Raw genomic sequence first — 27,601 nt, forward strand, 5'->3', positions numbered from 1 at the left:
ATTCGACAGGTTCAAATGTTTAATGGTTAGATTGCGAAGGTTTATCCATTTACGAAAAATTTAAATGTATGAAAACGTAGAGAATGCATACTGTAATATATATATATATGAATATACAAAATATCTATAGCGAAGTACGTAATATTTAAAAAGTAAAACAAATTTCAACGTAAGTCCTGTGTTCAGTCGTATTCGTAAAAATCTGAATAAACGTTCGCAATCTACTAATAATCTAATGCATGCGACCGTGTGACCTTAATATTGGAATATACACGGTATAAAACTGTGGAATCGTATAGCGTCACTTTCGCAAGAAATATCGCGTGGCTCGTTCGCATCGAAACCTGGCAAACAACACTTTTCTAAACAAAGACAGGGCGTCGACAAACGTATCGGATTACGTATTCCTCGTTCTTTTCTCGTTCGTTCGTGATCGTTTCAGCGGTCGTCGATCTTTGGCAGAATCACGCTTCCGTTACATTTCTCTATTTCTTCTTCTCTTTCTTTTTTTTCCTTTTTTTTTTTTTAACTTTTTCTGATAAACACATCATGCATGTTCGCTCGATGCGAATAATATCTCTTTGCGTTTCTTAGCTAGTTCAGGTCCTGCCCTTTTTAAAATTGATCGCGTTTATTTAGATACTGCGTTTCAGTATGAAATAATAAATCCTACGTTGAACGAATTTCCTGAAGTCGTTTGGAAGCAGTCTTTCAGCTTGCATGCGTTAACGCTAAAGTCGTCGTATATATCTTTTTCCTCCACCTGTTTTCTTCTCTCTCTGTAGATCTTTCCTCTCATCTTCGTTCTTATCTTCTTTCTTTTTTTTTTTTATCATTTCTTATCTTTTTTTCATTTAAGGATTTTAAATCGCGCGCGCTCGCCCTCGCTTTCACTTTTTATCCTTCATTCGTTTCTTTTCTTTCTTTTTTTTTTCCTTTCCCCGTTTTGCGCAATTAAATGTACAAATAATATCTATACACATTTAAAAGTGGTAGAAATTAGAAGTTGTATTCACGTTTGACTAGCTTTTGACCATCTCTCCCGAAAAATTATTACGTGTCTGTCTTCCTGTCTATGTACGAAACATCTCTGGGATTCTAGTCGGATATACGTAGTGTCCGTCTGTGTATACGAGTGTTCATGTATGCATGCTATATGTACGTGTATATGTATACGTGAATAGGATGAGCGTATACGTAAAATCGTATATGAAACTCGATTCTTTCGTCAATTTGTTCTTTTTTTTTTTTCCTCACAATTATAGAAAGGGGGAAAGAATATGGGGGATGAATGATCACCGCAAAATATCGTATCGATTGATCGTTCTTCTAATCTGTTCCGTGTAGACGATTTCTTTTTTCATTCAAACAGGCTAATTAATTAACCGAGAAATCACCGCGCGCCATTACGTAGATTCATGATCCTAATAAGAGTATAATCATTAGAATAAATCGTTATAACCTAGATATATAGCTAGCAAATTACTCTCTCGTTAACTTGATATATACTCTCACATGCACGCACATACAAACGTATTCTCTTCTTCTCCCGCCCTTTCATCCAATTTTCTCTTTCACTCGATTTTTTGTCTTCATTCTCTCTTTCCTCTCGCGCTTCGTTCTCTAATTCTTAATATTTTGACAGGTTTTTCCTTCCACAGTCTTCCAATTGTTTTTATTCACGCGGCCGTGTAGCTGATCGAGAATTAAACGAATGTAGAAACGCCCGAAATTCATCACGCGGCTCACGGCGCGTGAATTGTTCAGTCTTTCGTTTATATATTTGTTTTTTTTTTTTTTTGCTTATTTGTTTGCTTGTCTCATATATTGTTTATCGATACGTTATATCAGTTAATCGCTAATACTATTATATTTAGTTATTAAATTTAATCTTTCCTGTATCTTTACATGTTCCTTTTTCTTTCACTTTTGTTTCTCGTTCTTTCATCATAATCATTACCATCCGTTTCATCTTTTTTCTCTCTCGTATCTCCTTCTTCCTTCCTAACCTTGTTGCACGAAAAATATTATGCTACGGTTTTACTCGCGACGTAGTTACGATTAAAGTGCTAATAAGTGCATTTTATAGAGTAGTATGGTGTACGCTTATAATTTAAAGCCACAGATTTCGATGTCGCATCATGAAAGCATAATGCAAGTTTTTCCTTTCAGTTCTAACATTCCTCGACTCGTTTCGCTACATGTGTATATTTAATTATTTAGTCTTATACCCTTCTTAACGTTCGTTAGCACGAGACATATACCTTTCTAAGGCCTTAAAAAATCCGTTTATTATTAATAATCTCTTCGCCTTCTTCCGCTACTCCCTTTTTCTTTTCTTCAGTACTTCCTATCCTCTTCTACCTATAGTTGTTAACTGCGACTTTAAAAGAAGAGACACGTGGTAACTCTCTCTCTCTCGCTTTCTCCCTTATCTTCTTCCTCACGTAAGAGTATAAAGAATCACGAGATCTGTGCGCAAACTACAAAGTATACACACCGCTGCATGTCATCTTTTTCTATTCTTTTTTCTCCAACAATCGTGATTGCGAAGGCGAATTTAGAACGTGTACATGCGACAGCGCTTCGTCTCTTTCCTTTCTTCCTTTTCTTTCAATGCATGTAACGAAGTAATATTGTGTATTATATCTTTTAAGTATGATTTTCCATTTCCTCTAAGGAGAACTATACAGTAATAATGACGATAGTGGGAAGAGTATAATGTTATAGTATTAGCAGTACTCATAATAGTAAGAGTAGTTGTGAGGGCTACTTGTAGTAGGGTAATGGTAATAGTAATAGCATAGCTGATAGATGATAATAGTAGAAACAGTCGTAACGATAGGAGGGTAAAAATAGCAATAGCGTGAAAGCATATTAATAATGGTGTTAGTGGTCACCCAGAGAAATGGTAGTAAACAGTAGCAGTAATAAGAGTTTACATAGTAATAATTGTAGTAATAACTATAATAATGATGATAATAGTAATAATAATATGACAAGCAGTAAAGACAATGATGAACATAATGAGAATGATGGTGTGGCGAATTAGCTATCGGCCGGAATAGTAATAAACGATGGCGACAGAAAATAGAGTAATAAGTAGTAGCAATAGCGGCGGTGGCAATAAGAAAGTAGAACGGAGAGATAATTATCGTAGTAATGTTAAAAAGAAGTAAAATCAGTCAGTTCGTTAAAATGAATACATTAGTATATAATGTGTCCTGGCGCTTAAAATCAGACAAATTCCATTTCCCGAAATGGATAACACATGAAAATAATAATATTGCAAACATCGCACAATTAATGTGGTGTACCTTTTTCGTCCCCTTTTTTTTCGTTTTAATATATGTTATACGTTTTTTTATCCGCTTCCCATAAAATTCTATCTCATATGTGTATACATATATATTCTTTATATAATACATTTATATAGATGCAGCAATTAGTCAAGGAAAGAATCTATCTTCCTAATAGCATTTGGCTTGCCAAATTCTGTCAGTTTCAATTAAATAGTATAATTGCATCAGATATAATAAAAAATATTTTTTTTTAGTTTTCCTTCGCGTGCCGTTCTGACATCGCAAAACTGAGTTTTCTTGGTGTAAATGTCTCAAATGTTGGACATTTCATTTGGTAGGGCTATTAAAGCGTGAGAATGCATGCACGTTTATACGTGCTACTTGTCAGCATTAATCATTGCTGCCGGAGTCTCTTTATTCTCGCAAAATGTAAGGGCGTCAGTCTTGCCTTCGACTTTGAAAGAACGGAGCTCAGACACATATGTCGTTTTATAATTTTTCTGTTTTTAACAGGACTTACTTACTGTGTAGATCCAGTCAACGAAAAAAACAAAGAATTTATTAGGCCTCACCGAAACCACCGATTGCTTGTTCCGTCATTCTTAAACAAAGAGATTCGAGACGAGAGTTGATTTCTGGCTCCGTTGTTTCGGATGCGTTGTTGTTACTCGGGCTAAGAAAATGATCCCTCGGTGCACTGTATGTGCGTTGTAACGTTCTTTGCAACTGCTAAAATGTGAATAGAAATTAATTTTTCTCGTGAAAAAGCTCGCATCTAAATGTGAAATTAAGCTTAATAAAAAACGTACCTGTAAACTAGATTCTTGTAAACTAGGTCGCTTTTTGGTCGCGTGGACTGGACGTAAAGTATTCTGATTTACGCTTTGGTTCTGATTATTTTGTAAATATGGTGTAGATATACTGTTTCTGTGAGTGCTAACCACAAAAGAATTGTTTTGCGGATGTGTATTATGGACGTGTCCTAAGTTTAAACTTGGTTTTCTATTGTGCTGCTGGGGGTTACAGTACCTTCTATTATTGTAGCCATAATTATGTTGCCATCTGAAATTTTAATTGTACGAATGTTAATTGTATATCCAGCTATTTATTTCGAACTTTATAATTATCATGATTTCAAAAGAAAAATTATTTCTTTTAGTTATTCCTCTTTTTCTTACTTTGGAGTCGGTCGTGGATTTCCAAGTCTACTGCGCCATTGTTGTACCTTCTCCTTTTGATTTGGAGTAAAGCAATCATGCTGCAATACTTTCTCTAATATGTTAATACAAGCGCATAAAATACCGTCATCCACGCTATCCAGTGCCAACCGGCTACACACTACAAAACAAACAAACACGACGTGTTAGAATATTTTTATTCTTGTTATCTGGTATATATCATATTATCTTGAAACATTACATTAATAATTACGCAATACTCACGTTTTCCAAGAACCTTGGTGAATTGTGCAGGTATATCCTGAAGATCATTTTCTTGGCTAGGTTTCATGGGAGTAGCTAGGATAATTTTTAATTCATCAACTGTGTTAACCAACACTGTCGCACCTTGTAAAAACGAAGCCGATTGTGTATTATCGCGCGTTGGTTGTAATAAGTCTTTCTCTAAATTTAGAAGTGTTGTATAACGTTGTTGCAATTTTGCGATAGAAAGGGCTAATTTATGTCGGGCCCCTTTCGTCACGCCTTGTTCTGCTAATTGTTCCTCAGTTAACTGAAGCATTTCTTCGTAACTGAGAGTAACAAATAGATAACTATATTTATGAAGGCGTAAAGTTTTAAGCCATGATGGGACATCTGAGAAATAGATAATATGTTACTTTTCTTATCGATGAAGCGTAAATTTATGAAATTATATATACGTACCTCTCATACCACTAGCAAGCGATCGAGTGGATGTTTCATCTAAACGCCCTTCGCTGCCGCTACTTGCGCAAGAACTTTGAGGACTTAATGGGCCTAATCCAATAAGATTGCCTGTTTAGAAACCAACAATTATTCAAATAAAATAAAAGTATAATCGAAATGCTCTTGGTTAACATTAACTTCAAATTAATCTAACTTGTATGATCTCCAGATACGCTGAAGCTTCGCGGCTTATGTTTAGTTGTACAATTTATATTGTTACTGCGATCAACAACTTCTAGATGATGAGATGGAGCAACGGGTGGTGTTAAACTGTTCGATCGCCGTTGACGAGTTACAGGTGGAGGAAATTGTAAATTGAAGGCAATGCCTGATTGTGTGCCAAATAAACTTGTCTGTTCACTTTGCTGTTTAGAATTTCGCTGCCATGCATTATCCCATCTAAAATAAAAGTAAATAAAATTAATATAATAAATATATACATAAATATTATACATAAATATTATATAACAGTTTCTAATTCACCTAATAGTAGTACTAGTGTACTCTTCGAGACTGTGTATTGGTGGTGTACCACTAATACGTTCTTCAAGATGTCGAAGCCACTGAGTCAAAGAACGTCTATCTTGACTAGTTATAGCTGGATGAATCAAACAATAACTTAACAGTTGTTGAGTTTGTTCGGTAAATTGCCCTGTAGTTACACAATGGCTTACTAATTCTGGTATTGCTACTAAGTAACATTGTTTGCACTCTATATTCCCAGGCCTTAATAATGGCAAATGTGTTAGAAGTTGATTTATAGCAATTTCTGTCGATTCTGATAGCAATGAGTTAATAAATGCTACAACAACATTTTTTGGTAAAGGTCATTTACATTTGTAGACTCTTAAATTCGTTTATACCAATTATAAAAATTACCTGGATTATTAGCATTTAGTTCCTGTGAGTCTAATTCAGAAACAGAGTGCAAGGAATGCTGCACTGCTTGTGCAAGAAACCTTGCTTGAACTGCAGGAATGCGACGAAGTAGTGCATATAAAACTACAGTTTGTTCACACTCATTCCATTGTGAGAAAACTCGAGTTAATTCACCAACTTGTTCACAGAATAGAGCACCGGGTGACCACTTCATTTTTAACAGTGCTTTAGTGATAAGGAGCAAATATTAAAAGCTCCAATTCTTTTTGGATTATTCAGATTATGATTCAATTGTGTTCCAATAATATTTAAGCAAAACCAGGTATGTGCCAGCACTCTGTATTAAATATAAAGGATATTTACATTTTTAAGATGTATTCTATGTAAAATAATTTATTAGGAATTTAACCCTAATGTCCTCCCAGAATCTAAATGAGGATTATATTTTAATAAATATTATTAAGACATAAACAGTTATCAAATATTTGGCTTTTACTATTTTTGCATATTCTAAGCTTTTCATGAATAAAATATTCCAAAACTGGAGAAGATATTATTTGATACACAAACAAAGAAGAAGTAAGGAGAACAGCAAAGTTAAATATTTAAAAATAAAATTATACAATATATGAAGGACAATTTAATTCATTTGAAATTTATTGCTAAAATATTGTTCTAATACCAATACAATACATTTTTAATATTAAATTCAATAGGGTAATGTTAATAATGATTTTATATGAGTATACACATTTATTTGTATGTAATATATAAAAAGATCTTATTATATACATACATGATAGAATTGCATGGTTAACTAAAATACATCTTTAAAAACTATCTTTATATTAACTGTATTATAATACTCAAATAGCAAGGATTGCAGATTTCAATTATTCGAAATTTAATTATTAACTTTTATATCTTAAATCACCCATAACTTTATCGTTTTAACCTAGTATCATAAAATTAATATTTAACATAAATTAACATATCAACTTTCTAGAACAGTGAAAGTGTGCAGCAAGTAAAATCGAACGCCTAATATTAATTAGTCTTACAAAATTATTAAATTAAACCTACTTGTATTTATTTCAAAAATAAAACTTATAACGTACAACGTACCATAAAAAACAATAACAATTATTACTATTAGGTACACTAAATATTCCAAATAATTTTTTCACTACTATAATACTGTAAACACTATTTGTTTTCGGAAAAAGAAATATATTAATTCTGTAATATCGAATCGTCGGATTTTTTCGGTCTTTATAGGCGTATAACGAAGTCTAATGTCCAACATAACCTCAAAATATCTGTGTACACTGCATCGACATGTAGGTACATCGATAAGAATTCCACTGAGGTCAAGTTTGTTTACCCCGCGATGCGTGTGTATTTATAGCTTTCCTGTTACGATCCATTCGGCGGTGCAATGGCACCGTGTGCGAGACTTTACATGCCTCTAACACTGATAGATAAGATACGATTCTTTCTACGGACAGAAATAACGCAACTGTTCATCAAAGTTCCACCAAAAGCTCTAAAACCCTCATATGATAAAACTAAATGTTTCTTAGAAAAATTTCATTTTGTATTTCCGTAGAATTCTTCGAGTCGTTTTCGTCGGTGCCGCTGCTATCTTTGTATGCGTGGGATAGTAGAGGGGAAAGGACAGAGAACGAACAGAGAAAAACAAGAGAATAAAAAATAATTCGTTTATGTATTAATATTAATCGACTTTACCAGTAAAACGTATATGTAGTAGAATTATCGAAATTGTCGCGAAATAGGTGAAAGGGATATTCTATAAATGTAACAAATATACTGCTACTGTGCGACTAGCACTCGGCCATTGAGCCGAACAGCAAACAACAAATTGTATGCTGAAATCGGTCAACGCGCTTATGCTATATAATATAGCTACATATTGATATAATTACCGTATGCAAGGCTGGAAGTGACTGTTCCACAAGTTCGTTGTGTCCCTTGCAAAATAACAACAATACACAATTATAGCATTTTAGACGACGTCGAGTTAAAGGAAACATGTATCCACCATGCGGTATGGTGGGCTTACGTGACCACACTGGTTCGTCGTCGCAACTCGTTGCAGAACTTCACCTCTGTTATTGGACCACGCTCGAATGATAACAACCAATCGTGTTATAACTTGGGGCGCGGTTCATTTGTGTCTCAAATATACGTCGATTTTGTTTGGCTTTTTAATATGCGTTCAAAATTCAATTAAGTTTCTTTCTATTTTTAGTGTATATTTATTAATAAACTGAGGATTTTTATGCAATTGTGAGAAATTTAAAAATATCAGAATGCAGAGTACATTAATATTAAAAATATATAAAATATTCAAAGTACAATATCCGTTTTAATATTTGAGGTGAGTAAAACAAATATTTTCTGAGGTTCTATTTTATTAGTATTACATATTCATAAAAATATGAATTTGCATAAACATCCGCAGTCTATTTATTGATCAATGTAGATAAAAATATGATTAAAATATTGTTTGTAATAAACTAACAAATTCTCTGAGATTTATTAAGTTAATTAATATATTTGGTCGTAGTTTACAATTTATCTTACTTATTCAATATGATCTATATTTTTCTTTACAATAAATTTTAATATTTAAAAACATTGTAATATTTAAAATTCTAACACAATAATAGACCGAACGTTTATTTTAAATCTGACCTAGCACAAAATACATCGTTGAATGAAAAATAGCTTTAAAATAATAATATATGTTTCATGTTTACAAAAATATTAGATATTATATATAAATCATCGTATACTCATACAATAATCTTTCCTTTTTGATTATTTCAAATAACAAAAGAACACAGAGAAGTAGGACAACTGATTTAGCACTGACTATAAGGTATTCTTATCCTATGGCGTGCTACTTATGTGTATGCTATTAAATATTGTCGCCCATTCCATCGCTCTCAGTGACTAAAGCACGTTCCAAGATGACACGGCCTTCCTTGTATCGTTGATTCTCGTCTGTGGCAAATTCATACACCCACCCAAGTTTAGCATCACAGTTTTTGCAGCTGACATCTCGGACCATGTGACGACCCGTCAACATCACTCTATCCTGTACCTCGCTGTGTATCATTGTAGACAAATTAAATTATGAATAGGCAAAAATCATATAAGATTATTCCATTAGTACAATTTCTCTGAGATTTTGTACATTTACGAATGGTATCCTGTGTGCTAAATAATGTTAAAAAGCTACATATGTATAAACAGGAAAATCATGTACCTAAGAATAACATATAATAAACATAAGATAAGTAATAAAAGTTACAAACATTTAAATAATCAATGAAACAATAAAATTATTTTTATTTGAAATAATGATAAGTTTTTTTAGAATGACAAAGTTTCTTTAAACTGTACTAATAAATCTTAACGTAATATACAAATAATACAATGAAGATATCAAAACAAAATGACGCCATGTTGTTGTACCTTTGTAATTAATTTTACAAACAATTATTACAGTTCTCTTTCCCATATGTTTATACACATTCTCCTCTAACGGATAATTCGAGTTTTTGCTTAAATTCAACTCCTCTGTCCCTCTTTCTTAGGTACATGAGTATAATAACATTCCACCTTACACAATTGTCTTTGTCAAGCGCGAGAATTTTCAAAAGGTAGAAATGTAAACATAAACTTATTGTATATTACGTTTGACGTTAATTTATTTAAAGGAACAAAGGAAAAACGCGAATACCTGTAATTCAAGTTGACGACTTTGTTAAATAGAAAAGCACGGCCTGTCGCGCCCGTAAAACGCGTGCTTATCAGCTGACCTCTGTTTGTAAGATTGGTGTCACAAGAAGCGCAGGAGAACAACCGAGTACCTCCGATGTGTTCCAAGAAAATTACGCCCATCCTGAAATATCGTAAATCGCTTTCCAAGTATCTACTGTGAAATAAAAACGACTTGGTAGATTCAAGCGGACTGCATTGACTCTACAAACAAGCAAGTCATGTAATTTGACGTAGTTGTCACTACAGCGTGATACATACACTACGCTACACAACAATACCATCCAAATGCTTGAGTCTGTCAAGCTGTTTTAGTCATGATTCATAGATTTCAAACTTCTAGATGGTACAACCGTCTACGAAAATTTTAAACTCGTACGCTGCGATCAGAGCGACGCTGAAAAAAATACAAAAATGACATACAAAATAACATTGCATCAAAATTATTTCATGATTATTTATAAAACTACATGTTCTATAAACATATAATTCTTTTAATTTCGATACAAAATTATTGTCTCTAATATAAATTTTCTTTCGATATGAATATTATTACATACATGATCAACAGTTTAAAAATGGTTTAATAAAATAGTGAATAATTTGAAAGCAGAACATTTTGTATACAAGTCGTAATTTTAAAATGAGAACGCAGTATTTAGGTAAGTTTAAGTCGAAATTAAAAGAACTATATGTTTATAAAATATGTGTCACTATAAATAGTCATGAAATAAGTTTGATGTAATGTTATTTAACGGTCTTATATGTATATTTACGAAATTTATTTACTTATATCAATATCAATAGCGATACGTGAAAATTGATTATTTTTTAAATTAATAAAAAAATAGAAATGTGTAAAACGAAAATCAATAAGGGGATGAATAAGACAGATTTGTAATCTTAACGTTAAAAATCACAGCTGAGAAGAAACATGTATATATATTATCTATATTTATACACGAGCAAATTAAATAAAACATAAGCATCATAATATATTTTTGGAAAATGACGAAAATGCCACAAATACATATTACTCAAATATTTATTTAATTTCATACCTCATAGAAGTATTCGTATGAATTACTATCCATGTTCACGTCTAAAATACACATGCGAATTGGGAAATATTTTTAAATAAATACCATAAATAAAATTAACAAATCCTTTTTAATAAAAATTTTTAAAAAAATTTCTTTAAGAAAAGTAATAAGCTTTCTTTAGAATAAGGCTCCTCACGCATTATTTTCTTTCTTTTTTAAAATAAACATACATTGAAAAAATGAATGTTATTTTAGAATAAGAACTGTTATATATATATTATCCCTTTTGTATTCAAAATATCTTGTAAATAATTTCGAGAGATTACATCAAAATATTATATCTTTATTATTCATATAAACGGTATACAATATGTTACAAGTATATATATAATATAGATATATATATATATATAATATATATGTTCGTGTAAATTATACTTTTAAAGCTAGGTACATAGATGTTTGTGCAGTAAAATTCGAAACACTTTCCCTTAATTTTTTCTTTTATAATTCCAAATATTCGGACGTTGGCCATAAAAGCCTCGCTATAATTATGTACCGTAACCACAATTAGAAAATGTGGAAGGTATAAATGTAAAAGCCAAAAAACATTTAGAATTACGAAACGAATCGAAAATATATTGTTGGTCATTGTTTAATATCTATGTTCATATCTCTTCAAGGCACATTTGAAATATAATCAGTATACTCATTTCCATATTACAGAGGAATTTACTAACATTAATTGTTCCTATCATTTCACTAATAGTGTCTGGAGTTAGACTTCAATGAAATTAAAAAAGTGAGAAAGAAAAACGAGAGAAAAAATCAATAGAAAAATATAAAATATTAAAAACTCCTTTAGCCAAAATCACAGACAAGTCCCTTACTTTCTCAAACAGAGCACAGAAACGCATTTTTCATGGTCTTAATTCTAGAATAATAGTTATATAAATATTATAAATATACATTCATATATATATACGTAGTCTTATCAAATTATATACATACACGTATACATACGCTTCCTGATATTGAACATTCGCTAATAATAAAATTTACATTTTTTATTTTGCATACGTAACGTTATTATGTATATTTACATGTACGCACGCACAGCATATAAACAGTGGTCTCTTTCATGTGTACATGTATATTGCGTATGTATATATATATATATATTTATACATATATATTTTGATTATATCCTTTTTTGATATTCAGATCATGAAGGATATCTTCCATAATACTGCACCTATTTCTATGTACATAAAATGTTTACAGAACATAATGAAATATAGATAAAACGTACGCCGATGATAATAACAAAAATAGTAACAAGTGACTTTGCAATTATTACGTGTTATCGTTACTACACATAGATATGATAAAATGCCCTGCTCATCGGCTTTGTGAAGGTTCACGGTTTTGTTACCGTCCCTTCTTCATAGTATTTATAACATTTTATATTAAAAAAATTAATTTGCAAGATCAAATCCTTGCTCTGCCAATATCATCATAATACACGCTCACTAACACTCTTTTATTGCATGCACCTTTCCTTTCCTTCAGCGAATATTTACCTAGTCAGGTCCTATATGACTATAATACGTCCTTTGTTGGAAGTTGCACAAATTTCCCAATGAATATCAATATGCGGGCATTTTTATTTCAAGTTAGATAAAATGGCTATCATCTGCACTGCAGGTATTTATTAACAAGTATAGAATGCTTGACGTAACATTTTAATAATTACACGCAACGCAAAGTGAAAACTAGAATCTTTCTTCAGTATGTAATAGTAACAAGATTATTCATTAACAAACTATACAAGAAACTATATTCCATAAACCACATTTGTGGGACATTCATGCAACATAAAAGAAATATTTTTACATTTTGAGTGACGAAATAATTATAGCAGTCACAGTATTAATATTCATATTAACAGCGATTAACGACATAGATATTAACAATAATAACGTAGTACATTTTTGATAAATCGGAAACGTTATTATTTTTTTTTTTTTTTCTTTAACAGCAATCAAAGCAATTATTTCAATAATTCAGCTAATAAGAAATTGTATTAAGAAATAAATGAATAAGATTTTGGTTTACTTAGCACAAGTTTACGTCATGAACGACTGCTAAATATGAAAAATATATATCTCTTATGTATTATTTTTGGTAAGTTTTGTTCTGTTGGCGGCAACTGCTGCAAGACATGCCAGTGCTTCTAAGTCCGGCGATGCACACCATGCTATCAATATTTACATAATTAATTAACTTGATAATAATTAAATAATATAAGCTTATATCGTATTTATAATAACAAACATGAAACGTAATATCCTCTATTTTCATAATCTTAAATATTTTAATTTTAAAACCAAGAATGTTTACAAATTATAAAACTTAAGTACAAGTGAAAACTTTGCAGATTGGAACGTAAATTTATGTTTTCTAACTCATACATAAATACCTTATAATATAAATTGAAGCTTTAGTTAACTGAATTCTAGTTCCTAATAAAAAGTACAATTTCTTCTTGTAACTTTCACTTCTTTATAGATGAAAACATAGATAATCTAAATAAAAGATAAGACAATTTTTACAAGTTTTTCTTTCATAAAAATAATAACGTTCCAATCTGAAAAATTTACAAGAAATATTTCTGTTATATTTATGAACAAAACACTAAGAAGTAAAATGAAAGTAAGAAATAAACAATACAGTTTATTTCGTCTATACTTACATTTATTGGGTTCCTCGATCTCAATTTGCTTTGAATCATTTATAGCTGCCGCGTTACGTGTAATGCTTTGTTTTCGTGCTTTCCTTTTTTGACTTCCAACTAGAAGTTTCTCAGCATCTTCTGAATTTTCACGTTCTGTTTGGGATATTTTTGTATTGTTTTGACTGTTTGCTTGATCGTTGCTGTCGAAATTATTCTGATGCCTTTTATTATTCGAAGTCGATGTTAATTTTTGTACAATTTTTTTCTTTTTCGTACGTTGTTGCTTCTTCTTTTCCTGAAATTCTTCTAAACTTAAAGATGGTAACGCTTCAATTTTCTTTTCTAAATTAAAGTCCCTACATAAGAAAATGAAAATAATACATTTTCGTTGTATATTACACAATATTTTAATGCGTAACACTATAAAATGACATTGAACTTACTCAGCTCGAAACCTTTTTCTTGCAGTCCATGGTCCAAAATCAACTTGTCCTTCTGCACCTTCAGTTTCTGTCTCTTCTGGCTTTGATGCTTCTATATTTCCCTCGGCGCTTTAAATAATACTTATATTATTTCTCTTTGTTTCCATATATATGATAAAAATGCAAATGATAAACGAGTTTAAATTACCTTTCAACAAGATGCTCTAATTCGCCGCGAGAGCTATTTCCACCTTCACTACTCAAGGAATCTGTTTTTTCACTGACATTTGAAGAAATAGAGTTTCTTCTTTCAGTTGCTTGACCATCAGTGCTAATGAAAGCATCAATCAGAAGTAGGTTATTAATGATGAAATCATATTTTACATGTAACACAAGTTTAATGAAATATTGTAATTATTTACCTACGATTTCCAGTTTGTCTTCTCCTCTTAGGCTGCTGTCCTGATGCACCAACATTTTTCATTTGTTCTGCAAGGAACTTTTGATAACGTAAACCTTTGCATGTTCGTTCACTTCTAAAATTACTTTCTTCTGAAGGCATGTTCGTAGTTAAAAAATTATTTATTTCTGTTTTTTCATCTTCTGTATCCTAAATACAATTGTTAATGTTAGAAATGTGGAATTTTAAGAAATAGTACGACTATTTAATTATTTAAAAGTAGAAAATTTAATTAAGAAAAATTTGATTAAAAAGGTCCCTTACATATTGATGCACATTATTATTTGATTCAGATTTTTTTCTCTTTTTTGCATCAAAAAGATCAGCTTTACATTCTCTCTTATTATCAGATGAAAAAGGTACTTCTAAATATCTTTTTTTAGGAGGTTTTGGAACTTCAGTATCATTTTCAATCACAGAACCATTAATAGTCACTTTCTCATCTGCTGCTTGTGTTTTTTGAGGTGTAAATAATGAACTGAGGCCACCAATTTGGGATTCATCAGCTAATTTTCCTGGTTGAATTGATTGTCCATCTCGCTTATCAGATTTTGAATAATCGGAAGACTTGTTCTCACATTTTACACTTTCTACTATTTGCTCATTAGAATTTGTTTCTGCCTTTTTGTTTGTAGGCCTAGTATTCAAAGTACGTAAAGGAGGTGCTGGTAATTTGTACCACTTAAAGTCAGGATTTGCATTTAAGAATGCATCTTTGTACTGAAAAATTTTAAATTGTAATCATAAAAATTAAAATTAGGAAAATTAAAAATTTGTAATTAAAATTTCTAATATACAACTTAAAAAAAAATATTTAGTTTTTAATAAAAATTTGTGTAGAATTGTAAAGAGTATTGAGTTTGTAAGATTTACAGCTGACTATGTCAAATTACATCAACAGTATAATTACTAGCATGACATTTAACTTCCTTATTATGCAAGTAATTTACCTCCTGTGCTAGATTTGTATAAGAACGTTTTTGATCTGGATGAAGAGTGGCCCACCATTCTCCAAGAACTCTTGTAACTGCTCGATTTTCTAAATGTGGGAAACCAGATCGCACAGAACCACGGTGACGTTTACAAAAAATAAGAAAAGCATTCATTGGTCTCCTTGCATGGTGGGCTGGTTCTCTTAATTCTCGTGATTCCTAATTGTTAATACAATTTGATAGATCTATTAGTACATATTTCTTTGCAAATATATATAACTGGTTAATAAAAATTATGTAAAGTAATCTAACTGAAATAAAGTATATGTGTGTATGTGTGTAATTATTTTCTATTTCTATTTAAATATAGTAAAAGTATGTTTTTAATACTATGTTAAACAATTAATAAGATATGAATTAAAATATTTGTAATTAAATTAACAAAAATATTTAGATATAAACACAAATACCATCTCTTAAATTAATATATATAACATATTTAGTTGTCATTTGTTACAAAAGTTATCTAATATGATATATAACAATAAAAAAATTACATATATTTTTAGATCAGAACAATATTCAGTTATATTACAGCACTTGTGAAACCTTAAAATCACATACCTTGACAGATTCTAAGGTCACATATGCTTATCTCCACATTCATAGATAATAGCAATATATTGAAACTAATTGTTTATATTAAATGTACAATTTAAAGAAATACACACAAAAATATGTTATTACTAATTTAAGAAATGGATGTATGTGCATACATTGTTCATCTATGTGTATATCCCTTTTTTAACAATGAATAAGAACAAGTGTCATTTAAACATTTTTTAAATGAAATATTTACTAAAGACAATTACTAATATAATATACTAAATGGTAAATAATATGTTTTTTAGTTATTTATTCAATTAAGCATATTAAGAACGAAATTATAAGAATATTTTATCATTTTATGTAAGGTATATTAATTTTATAAAAATAATTTTCTTGATAAAAAAAACTTTATTGATTATTTAATTACGAGTGCAATTAAATGCATTACTTATAGTATACATTATTCCCCATACTTTTTCTAATGTTCTATTCACGTCCATACTTAACGAATTATTATTATACAAGTGATGAAAAAATGCTAACGTGAATCAACACACAAATATGACGGAGATTGTGCATATGCACGTATACAACGCATACATATACATAAGTGAATAAAATAAAAGCAAAAATATATCCATTTTAATGGAATGTAATCTTTTCGTTATTTATCTTTATCTTTTCAATATTTTTACCTTCACGATAAGTCAACTTTATTACGAAACGAGAGTATAATAAAAATATTAATTTATATTCTGTGCACAATATTATGAAATCGGTCATAAAATTTAAACATTAACAGTAAAAAATCATGAGAAAGATTTCATTTGCTGCGTCGTTTGTAAAAACGATTTTTCCAAAAAAAGATTGCGTTCCATGATAACTCTAAGACAAAAAAGAAAATCACGTCTATTTATGGTACAACGAGGAGAACGATCTACAAATGCTTTGGATTGGTAGAGAATCCAATGTCAAAGGAATGAGAGATTCGCCACATTCCCGAAATATTTCGTAATAATATTGACAATATACGATTAATACAAAAATTGACGGTAGTAGTAGCAGTAGTCTCATTGAAAAAGAAATATAGATATCCGCCGTCATAACAGGCATATGTTAATTTTCGTATTCTGTCTAATTACTTCAGCTGCACAAAGTCCAGGATATTTTCAGTATGAAATGTCGCAATTCCTCACTAATTTCGATTTATCTAAAAGTCGGATCGTTAGTCAAAAATATGATGAAAAATATAATGAAGGAAGTATAGTCAAAAATTGTTAGGGCATGTCGGTTGTCATACGTCGCAGCTTTCGTTAATGCTATTGTACGTTGATTGCCTCGATCGCACTACCTATCTCCGTCAAATTCGTATGAGCTTTCGATGTTTTGAAAAAAAATTTGCAACATATTTCATATGAACCAGACATCGAAGAGAATTGCACATTGCACATTTTTTCCAAGACCTCATGACACCTTTCCGATCATCTACTGACAGCTGCTTGTGCAAATGTAAATACTGCATATAACAATTTATACGTCTTTCTATGCACCGATGATCTGGCAAATATTTGAATGAAGTGAAACGTCCCTTGAAAAAATTCCCATTCACGCAAAATGCTACTATATTCTTGTATAATTCGTTCTTGAGTCCCTCTAATTGTCAAATATTTATTAACATAGAACTAAGCCCAAGACGTTGTTGTTCCTTTTAGTATGACTAGTCTCAAGACATTGTATAAATCCCGTTTTTTGACTCAAAATCATTGCGAATAAATCACACGTTCGACTGTTCAGAATGATAAATTTAACCTTAGACAGTATTACGAATTCGCTGTTGACACGGGCGTATCGAAAAGCCATTGGCAATTCGAGAAAAATACAATGTATTTCTCCCTACTCACCTTGCGTTGTTGCTCGTTGGCAGCCATTTCTGATTTCACTTGACAATTCACTCAGCGGCGCATAATAAAGATAAAGCTTCGGCACTGAGTGTCCTCTCTTTTCCTCCGTATCTTGCTTTCTTTCTCTGGCTCTTTTCAGTGCACGAATTAACCTCTCCTTCTTACGTACTATTTCTATCTTTTTCCTCCTTCGATGCCTTCGTCCACATTTGTTTCTGGTGGCCCACGTGAAAGAAAATTCTGGCAAAAAGTCACGATATTTTATCACATTTCACGAAATTTATTAGTCGCTTTGAAAAACATTTCGGGCTATGTTTTACTCACAAGTCACACAAACAGTATTATTCCAGCGATTTGTGTTTGCAACTAAATCATTTGTCGTGCAAACGTCACGAATCTACAAACGTCACTGTTAAAACCAGTCACGCGCCTATATGTGCTCGTTCCAAAAGAATTAATCTGAATGAATCAATAGATTCGAAATCGTATCGACTGCTAATATTATTTTAAGTCTCTAATGAATACTGAATTCTTGTTTCGCTTCGTATAAAATTACACACACTATCGAGAGAGCAATACGTTAATGTTGTACACATTTTCAGCATCGTGCGCATTGTGTTCAAAAAAATAAAAGGTTCGCGCGTATGAGCATATCAGTGTTACCAATTAAACTACACAAACATTACTAAAAGAGATTTATTATCCTTGAATATTTTACTTTTTAACCCTTTAAAATGAAGGATTTACAAATTTGTATAATATTTCTCAATTAATATAAATGACATTATTAATTTTTTATTAGAAATTACACGTTATCTTTGAGATTAAGGCATTGATTAATAATGAAGATATTTTTCAGTTTGTGATAAAAATGCTGAGATGATTGCCAATGAAATATAATGGAAAATCAAAATGACTATGCAAAGCATCTACTGCACGATCATATGAATAAACAGTAAACAGGTCTCGACACTTGTTAAAGAAAATCGTTCGAAAATTGAGTTCTGAAAAATAAACATGGAAGACAAAAAGAGTCTCGTTCTGTGAGACAGGCAAAGATGAGTAGACTGTCTCTGTCTCTGTCTGGGACATTCGTAATATCTGTATGTATGAATATACGTATCACATATGCGCACAATGAGACCATTTCTTGTCCTCCATTTTGATTTTTTTCGACTCAAAAGACAGACAACATCGCCGATACCTTCGATATGGAAGTGTTCAGATCTGTTTATAGTTATTAAGATCGTTGTCTGGACACCCAGATCTGCCTTATTCATTGTTGTATGAAAAAGTTTTTCAAGATGAAATTATAGTATTTCAATGGCCACATATAAGAGCGGAAATAGATATTTAGATAATACCATTTAAACGGACCACCCTGTATTTACAGTTTTGTCAAAATAAGCAACTACATGAAAGTGTTATTTGAACAAAAAAATATAGTATTCAATAATTCTTTCATTGTGTATTTTTAATATTTTTATAGTAGTTTCAATGTACAATTTCATACTTCACAATGAAAATGTAAATTTATAAATATACGTTACATATATTAATCCCAGAGGTGTTTTATTCAACCATTTATGCAAATATAGTATACAAGTGAAAAGTACAAAATATTCTTTGGCAGTCATGCGTTTCTTACCATAATGGGCAAAATTTATTAAAAAATGTCAATATAGTTAATAAACAAAATTAATCTTTCCCTACTACAACTATGTACCATGAACAAACAACCCAAAAATGTTAGAAAGTAGCGAGGTCACAAAACGCAGATCTGCTATAACAGTTTCACATACCGTCAAGGGTAAACATGAAATAAGTCATTATAAAAAAAGCATACATTGCTTCATCAAATTATATCACTTTGTACTTGTTACAATATAGTGAACTGGAATATCAGTTTGATATATTTATTAATCTCCTTCACTTTCTTGTTATTTATATTATTTATTCTTCGTAGAATATTTTTTCTTTTCGTCACTTTCAAAGCCAGAATCCAAGTCATCGCTTAAACACTTTTTTAGTGTATAAATTTTAGAATGCTGCTGCAAATCTCTGTTTTCAATTGATAGCTTCTTTATGCAGCTTATTAATTGTTCAAAGAAATTAGGATAGCTATCATACCCAGGAAACATATTTACATCTATGATCGCATATTTTCCGGTATGATTTTCAATAACAACATCCACACCAACCAAAAGCAATCCAAAAAGCTCCGTAACTCTCTTAACAATCTTCTCTAGTATTTCATGTTTGGGTTTTACGGTTAATGGAATGTCTTCCTCTGTCAGAATTGACCATTTAGACCTGGAATCGCTCTTACATATATCATGAGAACTAAAAAATATTGTGTTTAATGCAGTACAGTCTTCTTCATAAAAGTTTTTGAAACTAGGTCTTTCGACTACATGAAAGTTTTCTCCAACTATATATATCTTATAAAGAATTGCATTATGGTTGACAAATTGTTGAGCCACACAAGGAGGCTGACAATCCTTCACACCCTCTTCATTAAAAATCACCATCATCTAAAAAGCATAATTGTTATTAATCTTTAAATAACATTTATATGTTTTCTAACAATTAAATTACCTTATGTGCATCGTTGGAACCCTGAGCCACAAGTGGTTTACAAAGAAATGGGAACTTAATACCTGCCATTTTTAACAGCGATATATTCTCAATAGTATTTTTATTTTTAATTTCTACAAACCTTGGAGTAAATACCCCTATAAAAAGATATATTTTATATATAGATCATATGAGCCATATATAGATCAATAATTTGTTATTCGATATTTTATTAACTTTAATAAAAAATTATCGAATCTAAGTATTAAGGATTTGTATTTACCATCGAGTTGTAGCTGTTCTTGTAAGATTTCATATGATTTATAACGATTTATTAAAATCCTAATATTGTCCAAAGGGTCAATAACTATTATTTCGGGATGTTGGTAGAAGTATTCTTTCATTCTTGAGATAATTGCTTTGGCCTGGAATATAAATTAATTGTCATAACGTTGTTAATCACGGTAAATATAAAAAATTTGTTCATACATATTGATCACCATATTCAGCATGTGCTAGTTTGTCTGTCATTTTGTATATAAAAACATGGAATGGTCCCTGAGATTCAAGATCGGAGTTTATATCAATCTGAAATTAACGTATCAATTCTAAAATATTTGATAAAATATTATAGACGTATATAAATTATAAATAAAACATTTCATACATAACCTCACATTATTATAATGTCATGTATGGCATAACTATTTAATAATAATTTCAGAGAGCTTAAAAAATTATTTACCATTTTTAATAGAAATCCTTCAGACTCACAAACACTACAAAAGTCATTCCAATTAAATTTTTGTCGTTTTTTTTCAGATATCGAGTAACCGATGACATACTTGTCGCACATTTTCTTTCGCGTTGTTTTCTTATGTTGAGTATAATTTTTATCCATTAAAGCGTATACAGTACATTATTTTAATAATAACCGTTAGATAAATTATACTCTATTAATGCGTTGTCTCAGAGATTCTTGTATCAACTAATCTCATATTTTTCCCCGAAATGTAAGGTTATGTTTGCATGATTTAAGAAATACTCCACGGTATTACTGTATTCCCTTTGGTTATATACATTTTAGACGATCAGTTTATTTTCTTAAAGTAAAGTATTTTCTCAAACTTTATTCTCATGTACAACTTGGGTTATCGTTATATTTATTTTAGATAGTGTAATATATGATCATAGGTTATTGCGATATAATAATGACAAGCACATTTCACATTATTTATGCTTAATTACACGACACTTATAATAATCCAACACATAACATGATTATCTAAAATTATCATTTTATTTACAATACTTTCATGATATTTTTTATCGTGTATTTAATGGTCCTTTCAAATCATAAATATTCGGGAATGTGTCACCGTCGTTGCATCTTCAATTGCAGTATTTGTAATATACATTCTTCATGTTCATGTTTCTATGACGCACTTTCTATCAAATCAGCGTTTTTAAATTTCTCCCATGCTCTGTATGAGAGACTAAAAATAAATCGATTAAGTATAATTAAAAAGTATAATTCTCATAATAAAGGTTCAATTAACAATATGATAATATAATATTGAAATTTCTTTAAATAATTTAATTTCTTACTAAGATCTTAATTCTAAGATTTTAATTTATAATAATTTTAATACTAATACATAACATTATACAATAGTATAATTTTAATATTATTTCATGTATATATATATATATTACGAAATTTGTTATTTTACCTTTGAAGATTCGTTCCAAGAAGTCAACATCTCTTTCGTAACGAAAATCGCGACGTTATTATCGAAATCATCGGTGTTTTCGCCATCTGATCGAATCTTTGTCAACATTCGAACTTCTCCGAGAGAATATGAACCAGAACTTGGCATGTATAGTTCCCCTTCGGAGTGTGAAGTATCCGAAATTTCCATCTGAGATAATGAGACGTAATTACACGAAGAATTTAAAAAATATACAAATTTAAATATTAATTATTTTTATTGATTTTATTCGGAAAAATTAAAATTTAATAAAATTAATTAAAAAGAACTTTGATAACTTTAAAGAAATTTAATTAAAAATTAATAAAATCGAGCAAATTCGTTTTAATTCTTACCATTGCGAGCATGATAATATATTCTTAATACAAAAGGCAGGAGACTTCCTGCCAAATGAATTATTGCTGGACTACTCTATTGAAAACGAATTATAAAAAATTTCAAGATGCTTAAATATACAGAACACGTTGTAATATTTAACAGAGAAAACAAACTCCTGCCTAGATTCTATTATTTTAATTATATTCGTAAAAATACGAACTTGTACAAATATTCGCAGTTCAATTATTACGTTGAACACATTGAATGTTAAAGAGATATTTCGTACCTTGTTCGATTCTATCGTTGATATCGTAGACGTACCATTAGAAAGCCTGTAAAAAGTATAATTTGAGAATAGTACAATTTCAAAGAAATCGATTAAAGAAAATAATGACAGTAATTAAATAATTGTAGATATAATTTCATAAATATTTTTTTAATTAATACGACCAAACGTTAAACGTACAATGACCGATTAATTAATTAAATTACTTGAAATTGCGCGCGTTTTAAGATATTTCCTTTACCTCTGCCGTTGATTAAGCAAACTTGAATAATTGGTATTGGCATCAAGACACGTAGAAGAGAAGAACTTTTTGTCCATTCCGTCATACACATCGGACAAAATGTTCCTTTTCTCGAATAAGCTATCGAAATGCGAGTTATTTATATTGCTTATTTTATCAACAATCGCATTACTCCTTTCCATCTGCTTAAATTCATTCGCTTCCTGTGAAAGTTTCCTATTATTCGATGAAGTTTTCGAAAGGTTTCTCGAGGAAGATCGAAGAGACGCGCAATCGCGCAAAGAATCAGACGATAAACCCTGCGAAATATTATTATCAAACTGTTCGTTTTTCCCTGGATTTTCCTGCGAACATAATTCTACAGATTTCTCTTCTCTCAATTCACCAACCGCATCGTTCGAACATACTGATCTTTTATTCCAAGTTTCAAGGTCATCACGCTTCGCATCTTTGTCGTCGTTCGTTTTCAGCCAGGTTTCGTTAATATCCTTTACAGCTGCCTCATTGTTGCGTAAATTCATTCTTTCATCGATATCCCGCAGCAGATTATTTCTTAAAGTTTCAGCAACGTGGCATTCTTTGCTCCCGATTGGCTCGTGAATAATATTAGACGCAATTCTCGTAAAGGTTTCATTGTCTTTCTCGCTTACTTCCATCCGCAAATTCGCATCGTTCTTCGAGATACTATTCTCGTCATTCTTTTCAGGATCTTTTCTCGTATTGTCAATTCCACCGCTTATTTTAACGTCTTCCGCCAACCCCATATCGCGGTCTATTTTATCTGCAGAACTCTCGTTTCTCGATATATCAACGTTACATTTTAAAGACGATCGGTCCTCGTTATTAGGAATCGACTCGTTAAGAACAGCGTCGTCGCGTTCAGATTTATCCATTATCGAAATATCTTTCTCGATAATTTCTTCGTTCAAGTTCGTTTCAAGCCGCGCATGTTCCAATTGCGAATCTCGTTTCTCAGATTCGTCATCCGATTTCGTCGCTCCGACCATACGAACGTTGTATATCGACGATTTTCCAGAAACTAGCGACTGCAAGTTTCCACGACTGGCCTCGTCGTTCTTCAAACTCTCCAACAAGCTCTTCGCCATCAGAGGCACTATCTCGTTTACCTTCAGCATGTTCTTTATTTTATCTTCTACGAAGCGTGTTTCTTCTCGAAGAGCGCGCGCCATCAAGTTTTCCTCCAACTTCTCTTCCGCTGCAACATCCTTTAAGACAGCGGGGCGAACGATATTCCGCAACGTCGTGTCATCGAAATTACCTCTCTGAACTTCTCCTTCCTTCGATTCCAGCGCGTTTATCCTGAGAATCGTCGCCCTCTCGTCGCGAGACTCGTCTTTGATCGTCGATGACTTCCACGTCTCTTGCGACATTTTCGTATCGTTCGCGCTCTTCGTATCCGTACTCGAAGACTGCGGCCAAATCGAAGAGGCGGTTAAGCTCGAGCTATCGTTCACGATTCGAAATAAACGCGTTTTACGAGGAAAAATATCTCTCGCCTCGTTGCTACCGGTCGTCGTTTCGTAATTCCTGCTGTTATCTTCGCTCGAGCCGGTCGTTTCTTCGTTCGACGTTCTCCTCCGAGGGGCCGGTCGATCCTTCGTCCTCGAGTTCGTTGCGAAAATTCGCGCCGTAAATTTGTCCGAGACTTTCGGCGCGATACACCTTCTCCTCGAACCATCCTCGTTTCTCTTCGATACAGACGACTTTAAACACGTTGTAGCTTTCGTTCGTTTGATCCTATCAAGCTGCCATTCTTCGTTCACGTTCGCTTTATTCCTCGTTAGCAATCGTTGATCTTCGATCGTCGATCTCGTCCGATGTCGACGTTCTTCCACCTCCATCTCCGCACTCCGATCGAATTCGCAATTTTCCAATTCAATCGCTGCATTCCGCTTTGCAAATTTCTCCGACCTAATCGTCGAGTTCTTCTTTATTTTCGATACCGCGCTGTGTTTAGCGCGCGCGTGAAACCGATCAGCCGTAATTTGTTTAGATAAATTTTCCGTTCCATCGGTTTCCACCGTTGCGATCTTCGCGCTGTTTATCGCAACCAGATCAGCGGTATATTTCCCGTCGGCTTTTCCTCTCGTCGTATCTTGCGCGCGATATTCGTCGAGCTCCGGTCGCGAAAGAAACCTGTCTATCGTTTTCGTCGATCGAACCACGCTCTCGATTATCTTATCGTACGAAAGCAACACCTGATCCAGCTCGTCCATGGAAGGTTCGTACAAATTGCAAAGATCGTCCGATTCCTCGCTATCTTCCGTTAAGATCGCGCTCGACGACGAAACGTTGTCCTCCGCGTAATTTCCCGCTTGTTTCTCGTCTCTGTTGCAATATGTTTGAACGATGTCTGCGAAACGTTTATCTATCGCCTTATAGCGCTCATCCTCCTGCGTTCTTCGCTTCTCGCAAACCTCCTTGTGTCTTCTTTTATTGGTCTTGTGCATTTCTTCCACTTCCCTGCTCGATAACGGAACCTGCTCGTCGTTTGTTCCAAGTTTCCTCGAAGAGGCTTTGAATCGTTCAGATTGATCGTTCGAAGCTCGTCGGCTTTGCAAACGTTCGACGAACGTCAACGGTGTTTTCCAATTCTCCTCGCAAGTCGCATCTGCTCCTTCCGTATTTTGCGACTCGACGCGACTGTCGTGATTTTTCGCTCGCGGTGGACTCCCGTTCTCCACTATTTCCTCTCCAGGGGATTCCTTCCTCTCCGAGATTCGCTCGTCGAATCTCACTTGCTTCTGGTTGCCCCTTGCCGATATTTTCATCGCAGAATCGTCCGACCCTTCCTCCATAATTTCACTCTCGGATTCGTCGTTCCAATTGTCCCCGATCGTTTCTCCAATATCCTCCTTCGACGCGACCTCGTCGTCGCGATCCGTCGACTCCAGGTTTCCCTCGCTCTCGAGATCCTTCGTTGTCGTTTCGCGCACATCGCCCAATTTTTCGCCCAATTTTTCGTTCAATTTTTCGCCCAATTTTTCGTCCAGTTCATCGTCCAATTTTTCGTCCTTCGCCAAACTATCGCAGGATCTCTCTGCCGCAACTCTTTCCGATTTCCCAGGAACGCGCGCTGCGTCCGATCCATCGCCACTTCCCACGCGGTCTTTCCAACTCGCCCTCTTCCATTTCCCCTTCGTCCTACTTTCGCCATCCTCCGCTATTCTTACGACTTTCTCCTTCTTTCTCGGAGAGCCGTCCTTGCCGCGAAAGTCACGACGAACCACGTAAGTTGCGACGTTGCGACTTTCTTGCACGAACGACGGATCCGGTGAGATGCGAATGCTTGCCAAGCTTTGGGTGACCAGGTCTCCTTTGATATTCACCGAAGGACCCATCCGCACCGAGAACGCGTTCGCTCTCTTGTCGTCTCTTCGCGTGTCCTCTGGCGGAGGACGTGTAATACGATCTTCGTCTCCGCGCTGGTCGTCCTCGGGCGCGGGACACGAAGAGGAAAGTCCGAATCTTTGAACGTACCGCTGCCTTCGTCGCGAGAATTCCTCGTAGCGATCGTCGGAAGTTTGAAATTTAGGCGCCGTTAGATCGACCGTCCTCTTGGCTTTGATCGCGTCGCGTTGCTCACGACCAGGTCGATGATCGCTGGATCCCGCGTCGATCCAGCCGTTCGCTTCTTGAAACTTGTAGGCCACTCGCTCACGGATGTACAAGAGTTGATCGTTCTCGTCGTCGAACGCCGCCTCGTCTGGATGTCTGAAAGAAACGTCAGGCTGTGTATCGATATCGTTGAGAATTCGACGAAGGAGCGAGAATTTTTTGAACCATTTAACTTACAGCATCGTACGAGAAATCGGATGAAACACAAGCAACACGTGCGACAGACGCGGTACGTGGATGTTATTGATTTATTATTTACTTGAAGACGGTAGATCTTCCTTGTTCAATGATCAATTGGTAGCAACTATTTATCCAACATCTTGGAAAATAAAATTAGTTGTACCTTACGCGTGCATGTATATATCAAAAGACATGTGCAGTTTGAACAAATTGGGACGCTCAGACAAATGACTCGACGTGTGACCGATCATGTTGCTTGTGGCATCCGCTATTGGAACTTAAATCGACGCGATAAAACTTTGCAAGCTTCGAGGTGAGTTGGCGTTGCATTGGAATGTTTCGTACGTTGCGAGTGTCACGATCGGCATACTTCAAATGCGATGGACTGACGATAGAGATAAAGATGTAGCGGCACTCGGCGACAATGTATATCGCTGAAGTGTCTAATGAACCATCAACATCCCAACGGTCCTTCCACCGAAGGTTCTAGAAGAAAGAGCACGTGGCAACGGTCGCGGACGCCTAGCAAATGCATGGACGGTGGGGATGTTGAGGGATGACAAAAGAA

At 33.2% G+C, this 27,601-nt stretch overlaps 5 protein-coding genes across 7 annotated transcripts in view; all 5 read right to left on the minus strand.

Moving 5' to 3' along the window:
* Nucleotides 1-715: 715 nt before the first annotated feature.
* smg (sterile alpha motif domain containing protein 4 smaug) lies at nt 716-8,190 on the minus strand. 2 transcript variants are annotated; one of them, XM_069111070.1, is made up of 10 exons: nt 8,053-8,188; nt 7,232-7,604; nt 6,107-6,443; nt 5,711-6,029; nt 5,382-5,626; nt 5,186-5,296; nt 4,745-5,116; nt 4,481-4,640; nt 4,112-4,364; nt 716-4,031 (listed from the first exon to the last, which is right to left on the minus strand). In XM_069111070.1, exons 3-10 carry the CDS (start codon nt 6,318-6,320, stop codon nt 3,864-3,866), a joined length of 1,842 nt encoding a protein of 613 aa, XP_068967171.1. In that variant the 5' UTR covers nt 6,321-6,443; nt 7,232-7,604; nt 8,053-8,188; the 3' UTR covers nt 716-3,863. The 2 variants fall into 2 exon arrangements, with proteins under 2 accessions (XP_068967171.1, XP_068967170.1); XM_069111069.1 differs by lacking the exon at nt 7,232-7,604 and having other exon boundaries at nt 8,053-8,190.
* Nucleotides 8,053-10,323, minus strand: Yippee (yippee zinc finger protein). Of its 2 annotated transcripts, none has more exons than XM_069111082.1 (3): nt 10,178-10,323; nt 9,879-10,040; nt 8,053-9,240 (listed from the first exon to the last, which is right to left on the minus strand). In XM_069111082.1, the coding sequence occupies exons 1-3, from the start codon at nt 10,198-10,200 to the stop codon at nt 9,051-9,053; spliced, it is 375 nt and encodes a 124-aa protein (XP_068967183.1). In that variant the 5' UTR covers nt 10,201-10,323; the 3' UTR covers nt 8,053-9,050. The 2 variants fall into 2 exon arrangements, with proteins under 2 accessions (XP_068967183.1, XP_068967182.1); XM_069111081.1 differs by having other exon boundaries at nt 9,879-10,073; nt 10,178-10,305.
* A 958-nt stretch (nt 10,324-11,281) lies between these two features.
* On the minus strand, nt 11,282-18,566 carry bbx (bobby sox). Its single transcript, XM_069110845.1, has 9 exons — nt 18,345-18,566; nt 18,021-18,260; nt 15,529-15,729; nt 14,843-15,298; nt 14,541-14,728; nt 14,327-14,449; nt 14,140-14,247; nt 13,715-14,052; nt 11,282-13,219 (listed from the first exon to the last, which is right to left on the minus strand). Exons 2-9 carry the CDS (start codon nt 18,045-18,047, stop codon nt 13,131-13,133), a joined length of 1,530 nt encoding a protein of 509 aa, XP_068966946.1. The 5' UTR covers nt 18,048-18,260; nt 18,345-18,566; the 3' UTR covers nt 11,282-13,130.
* Nucleotides 18,567-19,573: 1,007 nt separating this feature from the next.
* LOC138178699 (inositol-tetrakisphosphate 1-kinase) lies at nt 19,574-21,977 on the minus strand. The gene is made up of 5 exons (XM_069110846.1): nt 21,343-21,977; nt 21,087-21,185; nt 20,881-21,022; nt 20,619-20,755; nt 19,574-20,554 (listed from the first exon to the last, which is right to left on the minus strand). The coding sequence occupies exons 1-5, from the start codon at nt 21,496-21,498 to the stop codon at nt 19,970-19,972; spliced, it is 1,119 nt and encodes a 372-aa protein (XP_068966947.1). The 5' UTR covers nt 21,499-21,977; the 3' UTR covers nt 19,574-19,969.
* LOC138178700 (girdin) overlaps nt 21,956-27,601 on the minus strand; it is a 58,006-nt gene continuing 52,360 nt past the window's right edge. Inside the window, exons 5-8 of the mRNA XM_069110847.1 lie at nt 23,215-26,949; nt 22,974-23,019; nt 22,331-22,519; nt 21,956-22,093 (exon numbers count right to left, since the gene is read on the minus strand). Of these exons, the coding sequence (XP_068966948.1) occupies nt 22,064-22,093; nt 22,331-22,519; nt 22,974-23,019; nt 23,215-26,949 (4,000 nt within the window). The 3' untranslated portion in view covers nt 21,956-22,063. The remainder of the gene's footprint in view (nt 22,094-22,330; nt 22,520-22,973; nt 23,020-23,214; nt 26,950-27,601) is intronic.

This window comes from Bombus flavifrons, chromosome 4 (genome assembly GCF_040668555.2).
Source record: "Bombus flavifrons isolate JBK064 chromosome 4, iyBomFlav1_principal, whole genome shotgun sequence".
Classification (NCBI taxonomy): Eukaryota; Metazoa; Arthropoda; class Insecta; order Hymenoptera; family Apidae; genus Bombus; species Bombus flavifrons.

Coding starts and splice junctions, on each gene's coding strand:
- smg (XM_069111069.1), bottom strand. CDS start 6,320: ATGAAGTGGTCACCCGGTGCTCTATTCTGTGAACAAGTTGGTGAATTA. Junction 6,030..6,106: donor ACTAAATGCTAATAATCCAG/GTAATTTTTATA, acceptor ATGTTGTTGTAG/CATTTATTAACTCATTGCTA. Junction 4,032..4,111: donor TACAAGAATCTAGTTTACAG/GTACGTTTTTTA, acceptor TTCACATTTTAG/CAGTTGCAAAGAACGTTACA.
- Yippee (XM_069111081.1), bottom strand. CDS start 10,200: ATGGTATTGTTGTGTAGCGTAGT. Junction 10,074..10,177: donor GTATTGTTGTGTAGCGTAGT/GTATGTATCACG, acceptor TTTATTTCACAG/TAGATACTTGGAAAGCGATT. Junction 9,241..9,878: donor GTCGTCAACTTGAATTACAG/GTATTCGCGTTT, acceptor AATGATACACAG/CGAGGTACAGGATAGAGTGA.
- bbx (XM_069110845.1), bottom strand. CDS start 18,047: ATGGCTGCCAACGAGCAACAACGCAAG. Junction 14,248..14,326: donor TTAGAGCATCTTGTTGAAAG/GTAATTTAAACT, acceptor TATTATTTAAAG/CGCCGAGGGAAATATAGAAG. Junction 13,220..13,714: donor GATCGAGGAACCCAATAAAT/GTAAGTATAGAC, acceptor AAATATTGATAG/CATGGTGTGCATCGCCGGAC.
- LOC138178699 (XM_069110846.1), bottom strand. CDS start 21,498: ATGGATAAAAATTATACTCAACATAAGAAAACAACGCGAAAGAAAATG. Junction 21,023..21,086: donor CTGAATATGGTGATCAATAT/GTATGAACAAAT, acceptor TTTATATTCCAG/GCCAAAGCAATTATCTCAAG. Junction 20,555..20,618: donor GTTCCAACGATGCACATAAG/GTAATTTAATTG, acceptor TATGCTTTTTAG/ATGATGGTGATTTTTAATGA.